Source organism: Anabrus simplex, chromosome 2, assembly GCF_040414725.1.
Source record: "Anabrus simplex isolate iqAnaSimp1 chromosome 2, ASM4041472v1, whole genome shotgun sequence".
NCBI lineage: Eukaryota > Metazoa > Arthropoda > Insecta > Orthoptera > Tettigoniidae > Anabrus > Anabrus simplex.
The window spans coordinates 741,284,700-741,304,752 of NC_090266.1; the positions used below are offsets into that span (position 1 = coordinate 741,284,700).

Consider the following 20,053-nt stretch of genomic DNA (forward strand, 5'->3'; position numbering starts at 1 on the left):
CCTGAAGGGGTGGGGCGGGCCACCTAGAGGGTTACGCCCTCGCACTGGCCAAGAGATGCGAGCAGGTCAAGGAGATGTGTGGAAAAGGGAAGGTGGGTAAACAAAGTGAGAAATGATAGGGTATGTGTTCGAAGAGGAAAAGTTAGATAGATGGGAAGTAGAATTGTGGAATAGGGAGGTGCATGTGGACGGTTTTAATATATGACTTAAGAGAGACATGATGGAACTGAAGGAAGAGAAGTTTTAAGCAAGGGGGTGATGAGGGAGTTGAAGAGCAAGGAGATGAAACACCAATGAGAAGGTTACAAGAGAAGTGAGTAAGAGTCGGAAAAGGTCAGCGGGGCACGGTGGTGGCGAAAAGAAGAAATTAGTTGGAGGAGGGGGTGGACTAACGGATTGAGGAGGTGGAACGCGATGAGGGGTCGGCCGGGGGTGATGACGGATGGTGTAGATGTGAGAGCGTGCTGGTGATGAACGAGAAGGCTCCACTCTATATCGATGACCATAGATGGGGGCTCCAGTGGCAATGAGGCGCTGGACGTCGGCAATAGTTGGGAGGAGGAGACATACCATACATGTTGATCCTGAACTGGTCTGAATGCGAAACGCACGACAGGCAGGGATTCCGGCGGCGTGAAGTTCTTGTAGGATGTCCTGGCTGGAGATGGAAGGGTTGAGTCCATGGATCACACAGCTGGGGAGACCATGATGAGATTTGGGTTGCTGTGTGGGCGTTGATGACGGTGCTGCTGCGACGTCTTGAAGCGATGATTGAGGCGATGGCAACGTTGAGTCGGAGGATGCCAAGGTGTTGTTATGAGGAGGGAGGGGGTTTACCATTGTAGGAAATGTAGAAAGTGGAAGGCAGGAGGTCATAATGGGCGATGGGTGGCTAGTCGTGACAAATGTAGCTGGGATGTGAGAGGAGGACAAATGCGTTGTGGCAGAAGTTGTGGTGGTGATAGTTGTTGTAGGGGAAAAGGAAGAGGAAGTCGATGTGGGTTGTTGCGAGGTTAAGGTTGATGGAATGTGGACGACGGGAAGGGTGGTAGGGTCGGCGAAGTGTTGGGCAAGTGTGGATTGAGGAGTAGATTCCACGGCGTAGAAGCGGTTATGCATGTATACGCCGGCGTCGATGAGGCGCTGCTGGTCGTCCAGCATTGGTATGTAGAGAAGAAGCAGTGGAGATGGCAATGAACTGGTGCCGTCCAATAGCCGGTAGGCGTCATGTATGCGGAAGCCAGCGGAGCGGATGGCAGTGTAGATATCATCTTCGGAGATGGCTGGAGCAATGTCTAGGATGGCGCAGGTGTACATGGTGACAGCCAACGAGGTGTCAACCTATGTTTTTGGGGGTCGGCTGGGTAGCAACTATAGATGATGGCCACCCGGCCGCAAAAAAAAAAAAAAGACGAAGGGATGCGTGGACGTAAGCATAGTCCAATTTGGAGAAGAAAAGCATTTGCGTGTGTCCCCTGCAGTAGGCTTGAGGATCTCTCGTGAAATGTGTTGTCTGCGACACAAACATTTGAATGATGTCCACTTTTTAATTCTGTGCGAATGTTCTTTACTATACAGAGGTTTGGATATTTAATTAAAATGATTAACGTAGAATATAAAAGGAAATGTAGAGAATATTAGTAATAACTTTGTGGTCTCAAATTGCTCTCAAAAGAGAGTGGCCATGGACCCTCTGGTAATTCCTGTCCCCATCCCCCAAAAAAATGCTCAAATTGTGCCTCTGATCATCACCAGAATAATGGTAATAAATCATACAATGGTACAGCAGTACACTACCATATCATTCCTCATTATAAACATTGAAACTACGATAATCTCTCTGGGCCAGTTTATATACCAATAGCCTGCACAAATCTTATTTTCACTTACCTGCCATGAAAATAACTTGAATAAATACAGGTTTGTGATTATTGCAAATATGACTATAAATGCAATAAGAAGGGTTGCAAAGGGCTTCAATATCCTGACCATCAACTTGCTCAACCTGGGTAGACGCCACTGAATGATAAATCCAATGCCAAGAGGAATAATCAGTCCCGTAGCAATTTCAGCAATACGAGCATATGGAATGGTCATTTTTCCACTGGCAAAGATGAGTCTTCCGACAGTGAAAATCCATGCCGGCATCATTACTGAAAATAGAGCAAGAAAATTTTTATACTATAATTTATTCATAATAACAGAGCATATTAAAAGCAACTCTTCCTTATAGATACAATAATAATAATAATGCTATTTGCTTAACGTCTCACTAACTACTATTACGGTTTTCGGAGACGCCGAGGTGTCGGAATTTTGTCCCGCCGGAGTTCTTTTACGTGCCAGTAAATCTACCGACACGAGGCTGACATATTTGAGCACCTTCAAATATCACCGGACCGAGCCAGGATCGAACCTGCCAAATTGGGGTCAGAAGGCCAGCGCCTGAACCGTCTGAGCCACTCAGTCCGGCCTATATAGATACAGTGGGATTGTGAGTCTATTGTGTTCATAATGATAATCACAGTGATCATACAATGTTCTAGTTCTCTCTATTTCCATACAATAATGATTCATTATAATAAAGTAACTACCAGTTCCAATGGAAAGCAGGGTTAGAAAAGGCTAAATTCTCCATGTAGTCATGTCCTAGAATATGAACCAAGAGCAACAGTAAAGGGTCCCAATAGAAAACCCTGTTGGCAAGGAGCAGACATTTCAGACATACTTGAGGTCAAGGGCTTCTGTGTGTTCAGGTAGCTAAGACTAAATCATTCAGGTTGAGAGCTCAATGAAATTAGATAAAACCAAAGCAAGCAGTCTACTTCAAAATCACTTACTAAGCATGCTCACAATGTTGTTAGTGGGAGTGATGGAATCGTACTTTCATATGAACGGCCAAACACTAGCACCTGGACAAGGATTTGATAGGGCACTAGTAATATTAATGAGGCTTATGGAGAAAGGAAGGAAGGAAGTCGAAGGAATAATGGGAGATAAGGAAGAAGAAATAGAGTTTATAAGCTTAGCTTTTCGCATTGACTGATACAGCCTTGTAATAATACTCAACATAGCTTAGCTGTGTTGATACTGCTACACGGCTGAAAGCAACGGGAAACTACAGCCGTAACTACGTCCCGAGGGCATGCAGCTCTCTCTGTATGAATGATGTACTGATGATGGCTTTCTCCCGGGTAAAATATTCCGGAGGTAAACTAGTCCCCCATTCGGATCTCTGGGTGAGGACTACACGAGAGGGGGCGATCATCAGGAAGATGGATACTGACATTCTGTGAGTCGGAGCGTGGAATGTTAGAAGTTTGAATCGTTGTGATAGGTTAGAGAATCTGAAAAAGGAGATGGATAGGCTAAAGTTAGATGTAGTTGGTATAAGTGAAGTACGTTGGCAGGAAGAACAAGATTTTTGGTCAGGCGACTACCGAATTATCAACACGAAATCAAACAGGGGAAATGCAGGAGTTGGTTTAATAATGAATAAGAAAATAGGGCAGCGGGTAAGCTACTATGAGCAGCATAGTGAAAGAATTATTGTCGACAAGATAGACACCAAACCAATGCCCACCACAATAGTGCAGGTCTATATGCCTACTAGTTCAGCAGATGATGAAGAAATTGAAAGAATATATGAGGGGATAGAAGATTTAATACAATATGTAAAAGGTGATGAGAATCTAATTGTGATGGGAGACTGGAATGCAGTGGTAGGCCAAGGAAGAGAAGGTAGTACAGTAGGAGTATTTGGATTGGGACAAAGGAACGAAAGAGGAAGTCGGCTGGTTGAATTCTGCACTGATCATAATTTAGCCCTTGCCAATACTTGGTTCAAACACCACAAACGACGGCTGTATACGTGGACGAGACCTGGAGACACTGGAAGGTATCAAATAGACTTCATTATGATTAGGCAGAGATTCAGAAACCAGGTGTTGGATTGCAAAACTTTCCCAGGAGCAGACGTGGACTCTGACCACAACTTGTTGGTCATGAAATGCCATATGAAGTTGAAAAAATTGAAGAAAGGAAAGAATGCAAAAAGATGGGATCTAGACAAGTTGAAAGAAAAGAGTGTGAGGGATTGTTTCAAGGAACATGTTGCACAAGGACTAAATGAAAAGGCTGAAGGAAACACTATAGAGGAAGAGTGGAGAGTCATGAAAAATGAAGTCAGTAGGGCTGCTGAAGAAATGTTAGGAAGGAAGAAAAGATCAACTAAGAATCAGTGGATGACTCAGGAGATACTAGACTTGATTGATGAACGACGAAAATACAAGAATGCTAGAAATGAAGAAGGCAGAAAAGAATACAGGAGATTAAAGAATCAAGTGGATAGAAAGTGCAAGGTAGCTAAGGAAGAATGGCTGAAGGAGAAGTGCAAGGATGTCGAAGGCTGTATGGTCCTGGGAAAGGTAGATGCTGCATACAGGAAAATCAAGGAAACCTTTGGAGAAAGGAAATCTAGGTGCATGAATATTAAGAGCTCAGATGGAAAGCCACTTCTAGGGAAAGAAGACAAAGCAGAAAGATGGCAGGAGCATATCCAACAGTTGTATCAAGGTAAAGATGTAGATAATTTGGTTCTGGAACATGAAGAGGCTGTTGATGCTGATGAAATGGGAGACCCAATTTTGAGGTCAGAGTTTGACAGAGCTGTGAGTGACCTAAATAGGAACAAGGCACCTGGAATTGATGATATTCCCTCTGAATTACTGACTGCCTTAGGAGAAACCAGCATGGCAAGGTTATTTCATTTAGTGTGCAAGATGTATGAGACAGGAGAAGTCCCATCCGATTTTCGGCAGAATGTTGTTATACCTATTTCCAAGAAAGCCAGTGCTGACAGGTGTGAAAACTACCGCACCATTAGTTTAGTATCTCATGGCTGCAAAATTTTAACACATATTATTTACAGAAGAATGGAAAAACAATTTGAAGCTGAGTTGGGAGAAGATCAGTTTGGCTTCAGAAGAAATGTAGGAACACGTGAAGCAATCCTGACTTTATGTCTGATCTTAGAGGATCGAATCAAGAAGGACAAGCCCATGTACATGGCATTTGTAGATCTAGAAAAGGCATTCGATAATGTTCATTGGACCAAGCTATTTATGATTCTGAAGATGATAGGGATCAGATACCGAGAACGAAGAATTATCTACAATCTGTATAAAAATCAGTCTGCAGTGATAAGAATTGAGGGCTTTGAAAAAGAAGCAGCAATCCAGAAAGGAGTGAGACAAGGCTGCAGTTTGTCCCCTATCCTTTTCAATGTTTACATAGAACAGACAGTAAAGGAAATCAAAGAGAAATTTGGAAAGGGAATCACAGTCCAAGGAGAGGAAATCAAAACCTTGAGATTTGCCGATGATATTGTTATTTTCTGAGACTGCAGAAGATCTCGAGAAGTTGCTGAATGGTATGGATGAAGTCTTGGGTAAGGAGTACAAGATGAAAATAAATAAGTCCAAAACAAAAGTAATGAAGTGCAGTCGAACGAAGGCAGGTGATATAGGAAATATTAGATCAGGAAACGAAGTCTTAAAGGAAGTAGATGAATATTGTTACTTGGGTAGTAAAATAACTAACGATGGCAGAAGTAAGGAGGACATAAAATGCAGACTAGCACAAGCAAGGAAGAGCTTTCTTAAGAAAAGAAATTTGCTCACTTCAAACATTGATGTCGGAATTAGAAAGATGTTTTTGAAGACTTTCGTGTGGAGCGTGGCATTGTATGGAAGTGAAACATGGACGATAACTAGCTCAGAAAGAAAGAGAATAGAAGCTTTTGAAATGTGGTGTTACAGAAGAATGCTGAAGGTGAGATGGATAGATCGAATCACGAATGAAGAAATACTGAATCGAATTGGTGAGAGGAGATCGATTTGGCTACATTTGACGAGAAGAAGAGATAGAATGATAGGACACATCTTAAGACACCCAGGACTTGTTCAGTTGGTTTTTGAAGGAAGTGTAGGTGGTAAGAACGGAAGGGGTAGACCAATGTATGAATATGACAGGCAGATTAGAGCAGATGTAGGATGCAATAGTTACATCGAAATGAAAAGATTAGCACAGGATAGGGTGGCATGGAGGGCTGCATCAAACCAGTCTATGGACTGATGACTTAAACAACAACAACAACAAGCTTTTCGCTGGGCTGTTGGAGCCCAAGTTGGTGGATTCAATTGAGGCTCAGCCATCCAGTATTTGAAGATGTTCAGATATGTTAGCTGCCTGTCAGGAGATTTACTGACATACAAAAGAAGTCTGATGGGACAAAATTCTTGCAACGCAGTGTCCCCGAAAACCATAAAAGTAGTTAGTGAGATGTAAAACCAATAACATTTTTATCATAATGTGCTACCAGTGGTTGTAAAGAGGGATATGGTAGTGTGTGGGATTAATTATTAGGAAAACCATAGCATGCAACATAGCACATAAATGAATGAGTGAAGTGGATAGATATGGTGATGGTATGAATTAGAACTAGAACTATCTCAGTGTACTCTCCACATAAAGAAGCAAATAAGGATAAGGTAGACATGTTCCAAGCTTTGGTTGGTTATATAAAAGAGAAACAATGGTAAAAAAAAAGATAATTTTAATATCAGAGTTGTAATGTTATATACATGCATAAGCGGAAGAGTATCAGAAAGAAGAAGAATTTCAAATGTAGAACAAATGGATACGAGAAGGTCATGGGTATATGTGAAGAAGATATGAAGCTAACAGGAATAATAAATACACGCCAGAAAAGAAAGAATTGCTCACCCTAAAATATTATGTCCAATTAAATGTGGATACAGTAATTGTTTGTTGGAGGATTGAAACTGATGAACAGATGGTGTGGTACCGTTTGCTTTGTTGCAGCATGTACAGCTACACACCAGACATCATCATACGTATGTGCCTGGAAGGCTGAGTGTCGTTTATATGTGTAGCAGTCAAGCTATAGCATCATGGGTCTTTGCGAGGTGGGATGGACGTATCGACGAATTTTGCATACGTTGGTAATAATGCATCCCTAGTGTGGTGATTTTATCAACGGTGGTCATTTGAACAGGCCCACACCTGTAGACCTGGTCTGGGCCAACTGGGTAGTACAGACATGTTGAGATCGGCATACTGTCAGGGTATGCAGCGGAGATCCAAGTGAATATGGCATCAAGGGTGTGCAAACGTACAACTCGAAAATGCCAGCAGGACTACGAATGCATGTATTTTTGACCTGGATTCTTCTTCTGTCATAACACTGTTGCGCGTGTCTCCTGTGTTGCTGGATAAGTAAGGATTGCCTAGAGAATGAAATGGCACTGTGCGGTGTTTACCGATGACAGCAGGTTCTGTATTCATGCAAATGATGGCCATTTATGTGTACAATGTTGACCCGGTGAGTTTCATCCTTCACAGTCTATTCATGCACTTACGTACGGGCCCAACTCATGACATCATGATATGGATTGCAATGAGCTACAATTCTCATTCAACTTTGATGTTTGAAGAAGATCTGTTGAACAATGCCCGCTACATCCAGGACATTGTTCGACCCTTCCTGTGCAGGAATGACTGTTTCAGAAATATGATGCTTGCCCGCACACTGCTACTACAATGAGAAATGCTCCTCATAGTGTTTGACAACTATTCTAGACAGCATGATCCCAGATCTCTCTCCCATTGAAAATGTTTGGGTCATGATGGAATGACGTCTGACCCAGTCTGAGCAGATATTTACTAACCTTGCACAACTGAGAAACCAGGTGCAAGATGCTAGGAACACTATACCACAGGATGATATTAATCATCTGTACATTGCCCTACATGCAAGAATACAAACCTGTGTAGCTGCCTGATGGAAGTACAAGGTGCATTGAAGTGGTGGCATCTATTGCTTTGTTTGATCTGTATTGTTGATCATGTAATGTCATCAGCTCATCAAGTTATATTACTTATTGGTTGATCTGTGAATAAAGTGACATAGACAGTCATGGTGTTGCGGTTTCTTTCCCGCCAGTGTACATACTCAACTGCTATTGCAGTATGACGTTAGCAGCTGCAAATTCATACTTCAAGCATAAGGCTATTCACTGCTGCGCATGCCCACCTAAGTGCTTGTTATGTCACCTAGATTATATAAGACTTTACACCTCTTTTCACTTTGTCTTATTCGGTTGGTACCATGCTACCCAAATGTTACAAATAAAACATTTGTGATTTTCACTGCGGTTTTAATTTTATGACCGACTGGACCTTGAAAAAAAAAATAGCCCTCGTAATAAAGTTTTCATAAAGGGAAGGAGTCTTTTACCTTAGTCACTATCACTGCAGTGATGGTTGTTGTGCCACATTCCATGAATTCCACCAACAAAACACCTTTTCGGTCCCAAAACACATTAGCCATGCACTTTCTCATTGAGAAGTTTCACTTGCACATCTTTGGTTTACTCGGGGAATGAGAATGCATCCACTTTTGTTTTGTTTTTGTTTCTTCATTTTCAAAATGGATCCATGTCTTGTTGCCTGTGACAATTTTTGTTCAAAAATTGTTTTTGTTCTCCTTCAACATGGTAGCACTGGATAAACTTTAAGGCAGTGCCCATTCGCTGTGTTTTGTGATGGACAGACAGCATCTTGCGAACCCATCTTGCACAGAGTTTGCAGAACTTAAGTGTCTCATTCACGATGGTATAGAAAGCTGACCTCAAAAGTTCAGGAAATTAATCACTCAACAATGAAGTTGTGAACCGACGATTTTCTCGAATTGCCTGATCCATTTGCTGAACAAGATCATCAGTTGACACTTGCTTCCTTCTCTGTCAGTCTGCATCATGAAAGTCTGTACGTCCTGCTTCAAAGTTCCTGCACCATTGCCACACTTTGCTGTTACTCATGAAAGTTTCTACCGTACACATTACTCATTCATCAATGAATTTTGGCAGCAATGCACCCCCCAACATGAAGAAACTGAATGACAGCACACACTTCACACTTGGCGGGAGAGACTATTGTTCTAGGCATGTTTATGTGCTCACTGCACGCTCAAAACTGACAAGTGCGACGTGGTGTAGTCGACAGGCATACTAGAGACACTGCGCAACACATCTGCGCAACGCTTCATTGGATTCTCACTGTAGTTTTAATTCTGCTACTTATAGGACCTTGACAAACAAATATTCCTTGTAAAAATTGTTCACTCGGGTGCGATGGGCCTCGGAGGCAAGATATCTCTTGTAAATGTCTCATTAATATTATTTTTAGTGTTCATATCATACGATGGGCCTCCTAGATGGTGACACCCTCTCTCAGGCCAGGAGATAAGTTGCAGTCATTTGAGGTGTGGAGAAGTGTAGTTTACATAAGACAAGCGTTAAATAAACCTAATTTAAGTGGACACCTTGAACCGTGGACAGCGGACATTGCCATTAGTCTTGTTCATTTGTCTTAAGTATTCACACGTTCCAGGACACTATTTTTTACACCTCGCAATATCATCCTTTCTTTTTAAAACATTTTGCAGACATGTGGGAATTTCCTTTTGTATGTTTGTACTATTTCGAGTCCAAGAAAAAAAGACTTTAGCAGCTGCAAATTCATACTTTAAGCATAAGGCTATTCACTGCTGCAATTGGAAGATAGGGATTTCAGATCAATGATAGAAGTAATGAAAAAGATGAAAGAAGTGCTAAGTCATGCATAGATAGGGCAACCAACTGCTATCCATCACAATCTGCATTGGCAACTACATTGGAATGCTGTAATAGCCATGAACAGTTCATCTGTACAGGTCTCATTCTAAATCTTTCATTATAGTCATCTCACATTTTAATTAATGTTCATTCTGAGTTTTCTAGTTGATTAGGAATGCTGCCAGTGACTGTTTTCTCAAAGGTTACCTAAGGATTTTCCAACCCAGCTTGCATTATTTTATTCGTAACTCAGATTGTCGCTGATAAGTTTGAGGTCAGGTAGTTTGATTAAACTTGACAAGCAAGAGACTTACATAAGTGTATTGTTGAGACAGAAATATTGTAGAATTTTAATTACCCAGTAAACATTTGTAACAAGGGATGAATATGTTTTTCTACATCTTCTTTTCTTCATGGGGCCTCTAAATATTACTTCCTAATTAGCGTCGACCTCTAAGATGTTTTACTACCTACCTCGAACATGTTTAGACTTTGAAACAAGAAGAAAAGTAATTACAGAAATTGCAAAAGGTCTTTCAGTGAGAAAATTTGCTGAAAAATTCAAATGTGGAGAAAATCAAATAAACACAATTGTGAAGAATAAAACTGAAATGTTAAGTGAGTGGGAAGAAAATAGGTATTGAGGAGTGAAGAGAAAGTGGGGGTCAATATTTGCAGAAGTGACCATTATGGTACGGTATGTAAATGATTCACAAGTGCTTGAGCATAGAAACTGCGAGTGAGTGGGCAAATGTTACAAGAAAAGTCATGATAAATCACAAATGATCTGAAAGTTTAGATTCTTAAGCAGATGAAGACTTTGTGCGTCACAATGGATCATGAGTCATCATCAACGATCTGCATTTAGGGCTGTAGTCCATGTAGCAGACTCCCTATCAATTGTCTGTGGTGGTAACAAAAATATTACAGTAAAGAGAAGAGCACTAAATTTACAAAGACAAAGCTGAATGATTACTTCCCAAAGCTGTAATATTTGTAAAGGCTGTAAAATCGCTTCTGATATCTCCCACACAAATACGGTGGGCTCCAGAAAATGTAGACCCTTTTTTATAGTTAATATCTTTGGAACAAAATACATATCAATGTAATTCTTGCATGGTAGCATAGTCCATTGTTTTCTCAACAGATGATGAAGGTCACATGAATGGCGTGATAATCTTGGCACGCGTTTTTCAGCAGATGACATTGCAGCAATGAATGACGTAAGATTGTCATTTGAGCAATGCAAGGCTGTATTGAAGTGGTACTGGTAGTACAAAAACATGATGGAGGTACAACGGCAACGACGTAATGTGTACGGAACTCAGCCACCAACACCTACAACAATTTATCGTATTCGGGATGAATTTGAAGCCGACGGTATTGCTCAGGATGTGGATAAGAAAAGGTCTGACCCACCATCAACATCAACACATCCAGCTTCCAGTGCTGCTGTGTTGCAACATTTTAGTATGTCACCTCAAAAATCTGTGAATCAGGGTGCACATGAAAGCGGGGTAAGCCCATCAACTGTACAATGAATTCTGAAGGCTGCGAAGTGGAAAGTGTGCATTCCAAGATTGCCGCACGCTACGAACGAGGACGACCCGGATCGAAGGATGGAATACTGTGAGTGGTTTGCAGGCATGCTTTGTGAGGATGAAAAGTTTGCAGGGATGGTTATCTGGTCTGATGAGGCGCAATTCAAACTGAATGGTACTGTAAACTGCCACAGCTGTGTGTACTGTGCTCCTGAGAATCCTCACGTTTACATGGACAAACATGTTAATCTACCTGGTGTTAATGTGCGGTGTGGTCTGTCATCACACCGTTTGATTGACCCATTCTTCTTTGAAGGTACCATAACTGGTGAGGTGTATCTTCATAAGCTGCAAACATCAATTTTACCTGCCATGCGAGAGGTGTTTGGAATTGAAAGATTTTACCTACAACACGGTGACGCTCCACCTCACTAACACAGAGATGTCAGAGCCTACTTGGATGAAAATCTACTTGGACGATGGATAGGTTGAACAGGAGCAGTTGAGCATTCACTGCGATCTCCAGACCTTACACCTCTTGACTTCTACCTATGGGAATCTTGAAAAATGAAGTTTATCAATAGAAGACAGCTACACTGAATGAGCTACGAAGAAACATCAAGGCATTCTGTGCAGCTATCACACCGGCAAAACTGACAGCTGTAGTTCAGTCAGCAGTTCACCAGCATTGACATTGTTTGGCTGCTAATGTGGGTCGCTTTGAGCACACAAAATAACCTCCTCCCCATGCAAGACTTTTAACAGTATGTCATTTTGTTCCATTAATATTGACTATCAAAGAGTGTCTACATTTTCTGGACCGCTCTGTATTCAGTTGGAAATGATTTAGAATAATCAAAATAAAGATGAATGCTTATATTTAAGGTAGATTTTCTTTGCCATTAAAATGACTTTTACAATCTTTGTTTCAGTGAATGCCTCTAGTAATGGACATTTTTCCACAGAAACAATGGTGTCCGCAGAAGAGAGGTTCAACTGTATTAATAAAGTAGTTATAGAATGAAGAAATTCTAAACTGGAAAACATTTCTTGTTTCTCCAACTCCCTTTTGAAGTAAATTATCGATTTAATAGTACTCCCACTAACTACACTCATAAACTGGGTACTCAAGGAAGGGTTTTCCCAGACTTTCTGAAGATTAAAATCATAGTTCCAGTGTACAAGAAAGGGGATAGAAATCATTCAGTTATTTACCGATTGGTAGCACTTGTTCCCCCACTCAATTACGGTACTTGTGCCATACTTATTGATCATAGCAAAGCTTTTGATACAGTATAACATGAGATACTAATTTCTAAATTTAAGCACTATGGAGTTAAGGGTCTTGAACTGTCACTACTATAATTAAATTGTTCCTCACAAATAGAAGACAAAAGTTAATTGTTGACAGTCAACACTCAGAGTTACTCTATGTAACAAAGGGAGTAACCAAGGGTCAGTCATAGGGCTATTCGTTTTTCTTGTATATATTAATGACCTTCCTGGGACTTTTCAGGTATGTTTATACTCTATATGGATGATATATCAGTCTTAACAGTAGATAAAGAATTAGAAAATGTGGTTAATGAAATAGGAGGAGGTTTCAAGAGTTATTGGCATGGTGAAAGGGGAATAAATTGGTCTTAAATAGCAAGAAAACTAAATAAATTTTCTTTCATATAAGCAATACAACTATGGAGGACAGCAACAAGTCGGTGAAACTGTTAAGAGTCCATTTAGACTCAAAATTAAACTTTAATGCTCATGCATTGCAAAAACTGAAAAATTATGTTAGCAAACTTCTAATAATGTCTGCTTACTATGGTTTCTTTAATTACCAAGTGGAGTGGCCATGAGCATTAACACATTACAGCTATGGAGCCAAACTCTGCATTTAGGAGATGTGTGGGTTCGATTCCCACTGTCGGGTGTCTCGAGAATGGTTTATTGTGGTTTCTCATTTTTACTTCCAGGCAAATGCTGGGAAAGTCACAGCTAATTCCTTCCATCTCCATACCCAATTTCATTCAACATCATTCATTTAGCTCCTCAACTGAGGTTGGCATCAGAAAGGGCATCCAGCTGTAAAAACATGCCGTATCAATTCCTTTTGCTTCATCCCCAACCCTGTATCAAGAAACAGGACTAAGGGGTAGATACACACTATGGTTTCTTTGATTCACATATCCAATATAGAACAATAATGTGTGGGAATTCCACACAGGCTCAGGATGGTCTTATATGGTAAAAGAAAGCTGTATGGTACGGTCATTTTCCAGGAACTAGAAATATTAATTCTTCCCTCAATATACAATTACCAGTGCATAATGGGCATCAAGGAAAACCTGCTTAATTACCCATCAATACAAGAAGAAGAAATAATACAGACACTCCTCATGTTAGAGTAAAGAAAACTCAGGAATGATACTTCTTTTAAAGCACCCATTGGAATGAAGAGAAATGTCAGTGAAATCCTTTTAAAAGACTATAAAAACTGGCTGATGATAAAAATCACAGTATAGGTACAGGAATTTGAAGAAAAATTGGTGCACCTCCATCCACTTTGGGACAGACAACATATCTGAGCATCGGACTGGTAGCCATCCTATTACAATAAAAATATATCAGACATAGAAGATCAGAATTTATTATTCTTCTTCACTTTGTTACAAAATATTCATCAGTAAAATTAACATTAACAATGCTAGGACACAGTGAATAATTGCTTCTGTAGTATTCACTGTAGGATCAATTTGTACTAAGCGTAAGATTGTAAATTTTCTACAAGTTTTGTTGTGCAGCATTTATCACTAGGACTGGTATTAACAGAGTTATTTGAGAATTAAATTTTAGACCTTCCCCTAAAGCACTATTTCATCCAGCATGACAAGACTGTGGTGCCCTCCCCTAAACTTCAATACTGATTTTCATTCAATTTTGTCCAGTTTTTTATTGTGATGCATGTACGGCCACATACGTACACATATACATACATGCCGGAAATTTAAACATTCTACTTTCTTCTTATTTTGGACATGACTGACACATAAATAACCATTTTCAAAAAATCCTGTCCAAAGTGCAGACAAAACTCTTACTTTATTTATAGATATAAGTGTCTCAGCCATAGTTTTAACCTGAAAGGATAAATTGCTCAAGTCATGACATCTGCTAATTTAAATAATTTGCATACACAGGAGGACCCAGTGTCCTTATCCACACTGTCACAGAACTGTACTTACCAAATGCGGCTAATGTACTTATAGTAGTCATTGTTATGCTGAGATTCAAATTTCCACCAAGTGCATAAGTCCAGATGTTTGAAGCACCTCCTGCTGGGCTAACACCCGTGAAGAACATTCCAAGTTGCATTGCTACTTGTTCCGGAAATAAGATCTTTGCCAAGAAAAAACTGATCTGCACAAAGGAGAAGATGAATGTCATATAATTTGCACATTGTAAAATACACATTTTTTTTGCATCACCTCTCCTCAACAGTATTTGATGACAAGCAAGCTTGTAGTCTCACATGGTTATTGATATTGTGATCATAGCTATGGGACCTCCAACTTATCATGAAATCTAAACCACAGTGAAGTGACTTTTTTGATTTCCAAAAATCACACATGAGGGTGTAATAGCATGTGGCACAGTCATTAGTTCCTCCCTGAAGCAGTTAGGGTTTGTGGGATTTTTGAAATGAAAAGTTATGTTCCTGATGTTTGGATTCCATATAAAACTGGAAGTCTTGTCACTATGGTCATAATATCAACTATCAGATAAAACTACAACTCTACATACTTTTGCTCAAAAATCTCGCATACATTGGCCGGGAGTCTAAACATGGCCACTGTGGTCAGAAGACAGTGATACTGTCACTTGGCTATCACATCCCTCTCTAGGATGGTAAATGAGTACGTTTTGTCAAGTTGTTCCATTCAACTGGCTGTAAATGTAAATCAACCTGCATGTAGATCTGTCTCTCAAAAGTAAAGCAAAGGCAAAGAAGAAGAAGCATGTTAGTTCAAGTTGTCATCCATCCATTTGGTTATTTCATTTTCAACCACTATAGGGGTGGATGGGTCAACAACAAGTTGTACAGCCAGGAAGCATATATTATCATCGTGTTGTGAACACTGTATGAGAAGTCCATGGATAAATTCAAGTATCTGGGTAGCAATCTGATGTCAAAAAAATCAGCTTGATGTGGAAATTAGTAGCTGCAATTTGAGCAGCAGCTGCTGCATTTGGAAAAAAAAGTCAGCATATTTTCTGGTCTGATGATATCCAGTTACATACCAAACTGGCTATGTACAAGGCTGTTGTTTTCCCAACTCTCCTGCATACCTCAGAGAACTGATAACCGTATCAATGTCACATGAAGAAGTTGGATCACATCCATGTGAGATGTCTTAGGTCGATTCTTCACACAAAAGTAGAGTGATAATGTACTGTGGCAGAAAATCTTCACAGGTACAGTAGAGTCTCGCTCATCCGACCTTCGCTTATCCGACATTCTGTGTTATCCGACACTGGTAGACTTAATTTGATCTTTTGGTGGAGACTGAATTCAGGCACACCTGGTGTGGAGGGTGCGACCATGGGACAAACACTGGCCTGACCAGTGGCGGTAGGACGGTTTTCTTTTCTCAAGGACAGGTGCAGTGAGTCTTCAGTCATTGTTCATTGTAGTATTGGTTGGGTGCGGATGTCATAGTTTTCATATCCTCTGTGAGTATAGCGAGTAAATGGAAGAAAGTGATTGTTTTTATGGAAGACAAGTTGAGTGCATTAAAGAGACTGGACAAAGGGGAAATTCTTCAAGATGTGGCTTCAGATTATGGTGTTGGATGTGTTGCAGTGGGAGACTGGAAAAAACAGAGGGAAGAAATTGAAAAGTGGTGCTCTACCAGAGCAGAGAAAAAGAATGAAACAATGTGAGTACGAAAAAGTAAGTGAAGCACTATTTCTTTGGTTATCTCAACACCGGGAAAAGGGCCTGCCAATATCTGGCCCCATTCTGCAGTTAAAGGCTGTGTATTTCCAGAAGGAGTTTAATGAAAGGGACACTAATTTTCCCGCCAGTGCTGGGTGGCTTGATCGGTGGAAAAAAAAAACGGCACGGCATTAGGCAGCTTAATATCTGTGGAGAAAAGTTTCTTTTCGTAAGACATCTGGAATGTTTTCGTTCAATACTGCATGTACTGTACAATTGAATTTATAATTCAATAAATAGAGTACCGTAAAACATGTCGTTATAGTACTAGCGTATAGCTTTCCTGTTTCAGTTCATTTTCAAAGTTATTCTGTATTATCCGACATTTTCGGTGATCCGACGTAGTCCAGGTCCCGTTTAGGTCGGATAATCGAGACTCTACTGTATATAGGCTATTCTCCTGAAGAATCAACTGTGATGTGATGACATATGGTGCAGATGAAAAATGATCATCTGCCAAAAACGATCCCTTACAATGAACAGCAGGATGGGAAAATAAAGGTTGGGAGACAAAAGCTCTGCTATGTGCGTTGGAACTTTAATAGTGGCAACACTACTATGGACGTGTAACGAATTAATCATTGTCACTTCCAGCACATGTTACTTTTTATCTAACCTACCGCACTGTAAATAGAATCTCTCAACCATTGAAATGCGACAACACTGTGGCGAGAAGAAGCCAGCGTTGTGTAAGTTGCCACACTGAACTGTTGTGCGTGCGTGCGTGCGTGCGTGCGTGCGTGCGTGAGTGCGTGTGCGCGCGCGCGCGCGTGTGTGTGTGTTACAAAATAGGAACAGTGATGGTGGGCTGAAAATTCAATCTGCCCATGGCTGCAGAGCAAGACAATGTTATAAATGCCCTTGTAAAGCTTGTGGTGAAACAGCGTTATTGTACAGAATGGTGGCAAGGTGGGTTAGAGCTTTCAAAGAGAGTTGTGAAAATGTGGCAAACTTGGCTTGGCTGGGCCACCCTAATGTCACCGAAGAGGAAGTGCAGGCTCTTGCTGCACTTTTAGACACAGACTGACATCAATATGACTGTGCTGCATATTCTAAAGAAGCTCTTGATAACACGGGAAATTACAAATCGGTGGGTTCCCCACTAGTTAACGGAAGCACAATGATTGTTACGGTACGACGACGCTCAGACTCACTTAGAGTGCTATGGTCATGAAGGAGGTGATTTCTTACACTGTATTATTGCACTTGATGAGACATGGGCCAGATTGCATAACCTGAAATTAAGCATCAATCCAATAGAGTGGCGTCATTATGGGTCACCACACAAAACAAAACTCGCAGTAAAGATAGAGTGAATTCTACAGCTCGATGGTCGGATGTAATTACCTTTTCCATCTCAGTCCAAGTGCCCACAGTATTGATCCGATATTAGAACAAGGTCCAGGAAGTTCTCGTTTCTTGTTGGGAAGTGACTCATTTACTTGAGTCCGAATTCACTGATGATTTCAAGAAGTAAGAATACTTCTGCACATCTTTGTTTTATAACGGGACCAGGATTCCAAGCCAAATGTCTGATGTTAAAGTCTCCACAAACTACAAGGATATACTGCGGGTTTAAAATAGCTGTGACGTTGGCCAGTGTTGCTCAAAGATTACTCATCCTAGCAGTCACTTTGTCCGGTGGCAGGTAGCAGCACACTACAAACACAGACCTCCCTGATGTTGGGGTGGCCTTGACCACGAGACACTCCCAGTCTCCCACCAGCTCTGGCCGGGAAACTAGCCTTAGAGCAGAATTCACAGCAACCATAATCCCTCCCCCTTTCACTTTGCTACTATGGACCTGATGTCTGTCTTGACGAAACACACAGTAATCAGTAGACAACAGTTCATTATCACCAACAGAATCATTTAACCAGCTTTCAACTACACTGACTGACAGAGCAAATGCAACACCAAGAAGGAGTGGTCAGAACTTTATGCCAATTGCAGGGTAGACTGACGTCACTGAGGTATGCTCATGATGTGAAATGTGCCGCTGTGCTGCGCACGTAGTGAATGATAAATGGGACACGGCGTTGGCGAATGGCCCACTTCGTACCGTGATTTCTCAGCCGACAGTCATTGTAGAACGTGTTGTCGTGTGCCACAGGACACGTGTATAGCTAAGAATGCCAGGCCGCCGTCAACGGAGGCATTTCCAGCAGACAGACGACTTTACGAGGGGTATGGTGATCGGGCTGAGAAGGGCAGGTTGGTCGCTTTGTCAAATCGCAGCCGATACCCATAGGGATGTGTCCACGGTGCAGCGCCTGTGGCGAAGATGGTTGGCGCAGGGACATGTGGCACGTGCGAGGGGTCCAGGCGCAGCCCGAGTGACGTCAGCACGCGAGGATCGGCGCATCCGCCGCCAAGCGGTGGCAGCCCCGCACGCCACGTCAACCGCCATTCTTCAGCATGTGCAAGACACCCTGGCTGTTCCAATATCGACCAGAACAATTTCCCGTCGATTGGTTGAAGGAGGCCTGCACTCCCGGCATCCGCTCAGAAGACTACCATTGACTCCACAGCATAGACGTGCACGCCTGGCATGGTGCCGGGCTAGAGCGACTTGGATGAGGGAATGGCGGAACGTCGTGTTCTCCGATGAGTCACGCTTCTGTTCTGTCAGTGATAGTCACCGCAGACGAGTGTGGCGTCGGCGTGGAGAAAGGTCAAATCCGGCAGTAACTGTGGAGCGCCCTACCGCTAGACAACGCGGCATCATGGTTTGGGGCGCTATTGCATATGATTCCACGTCACCTCTAGTGCGTATTCAAGGCACGTTAAATGCCCACCGCTACGTGCAGCATGTGCTGCGGCCGGTGGCACTCCCGTACCTTCAGGGGCTGCCCAATGCTCTGTTTCAGCAGGATAATGCCCGCCCACACACTGCTCGCATCTCCCAACAGGCTCTACGAGGTGTACAGATGCTTCCATGGCCAGCGTACTCTCCGGATCTCTCACCAATCAAACACGTGTGGGATCTCATTGGACGCCGTTTGCAAACTCTGCCCCAGCCTCGTACGGATGACCAACTGTGGCAAATGGTTGACAGAGAATGGAGAACCATCCCTCAGGACACCATCCGCACTCTTATTGACTCTGTACCTCGACGTGTTTCTGCGTGCATCGCCGCTCGCGGTGGTCCTACATCCTACTGAGTCGATGCCGTGCGCATTGTGTAACCTGCATATCGGTTTGAAATAAACATCAATTATTCGTCCGTGCCGTCTCTGTTTTTTCCCCAACTTTCATCCCTTTCGAACCACTCCTTCTTGGTGTTGCATTTGCTCTGTCAGTCAGTGTATACAAATACAATCTTTGCAGGCATCACTGAAAGCGAGGTTAAAGTCCGTCAAAGAATTACACATGCTCCCTACATTTGGGTAGAAGAAATTCATACTGCTGTCATGCTGGGGTCCTGATCAAGAATGTGATCATCTTCAGCTAAACGAAACAGTTAACAGAATAAAACACATCTAATTGAGCACATGAAATTGTCTAAAACATTCTAACATTCGATCTTAGGAAAAGAGAAGAAAAAGGAGTCTTCATAGGAATGCTGTAGCAGCAGTGAAGTTAATTATTCTGTATAGGGATCTTTCCAAACCATTATAGTCAAGTTGCTTTCTAATTAGTGAGCATTCTGAGAATTCTAGTGGCCTGTGAATGCAGCCAGTGACTGTTTACTCACAATTTACCAAGGGATTTTTTCAACCCAGGTTGTATCATACTATTCATAACTCAGATTGTTGCTGATAAGGTCAAGGTCAGGTAGTTCCATTAAACTTGACAAGTAAGAGACTTACACGTGC

General features: G+C 41.7%; 1 protein-coding gene across 2 annotated transcripts in view; it reads right to left on the reverse strand.

The window, feature by feature from the left end:
• LOC136864425 (ileal sodium/bile acid cotransporter) overlaps positions 1–20,053 on the reverse strand; it is a 138,071-nt gene that overhangs the window by 56,710 nt on the left and 61,308 nt on the right. For both annotated transcript variants that reach the window (XM_067141410.2, XM_067141403.2), the window contains exons 3-4: positions 14,482–14,656; positions 1,891–2,153 (exon numbers count right to left, since the gene is read on the reverse strand). In XM_067141410.2, coding sequence (XP_066997511.2) covers positions 1,891–2,153; positions 14,482–14,656 — 438 coding nt within the window. The remainder of the gene's footprint in view (positions 1–1,890; positions 2,154–14,481; positions 14,657–20,053) is intronic.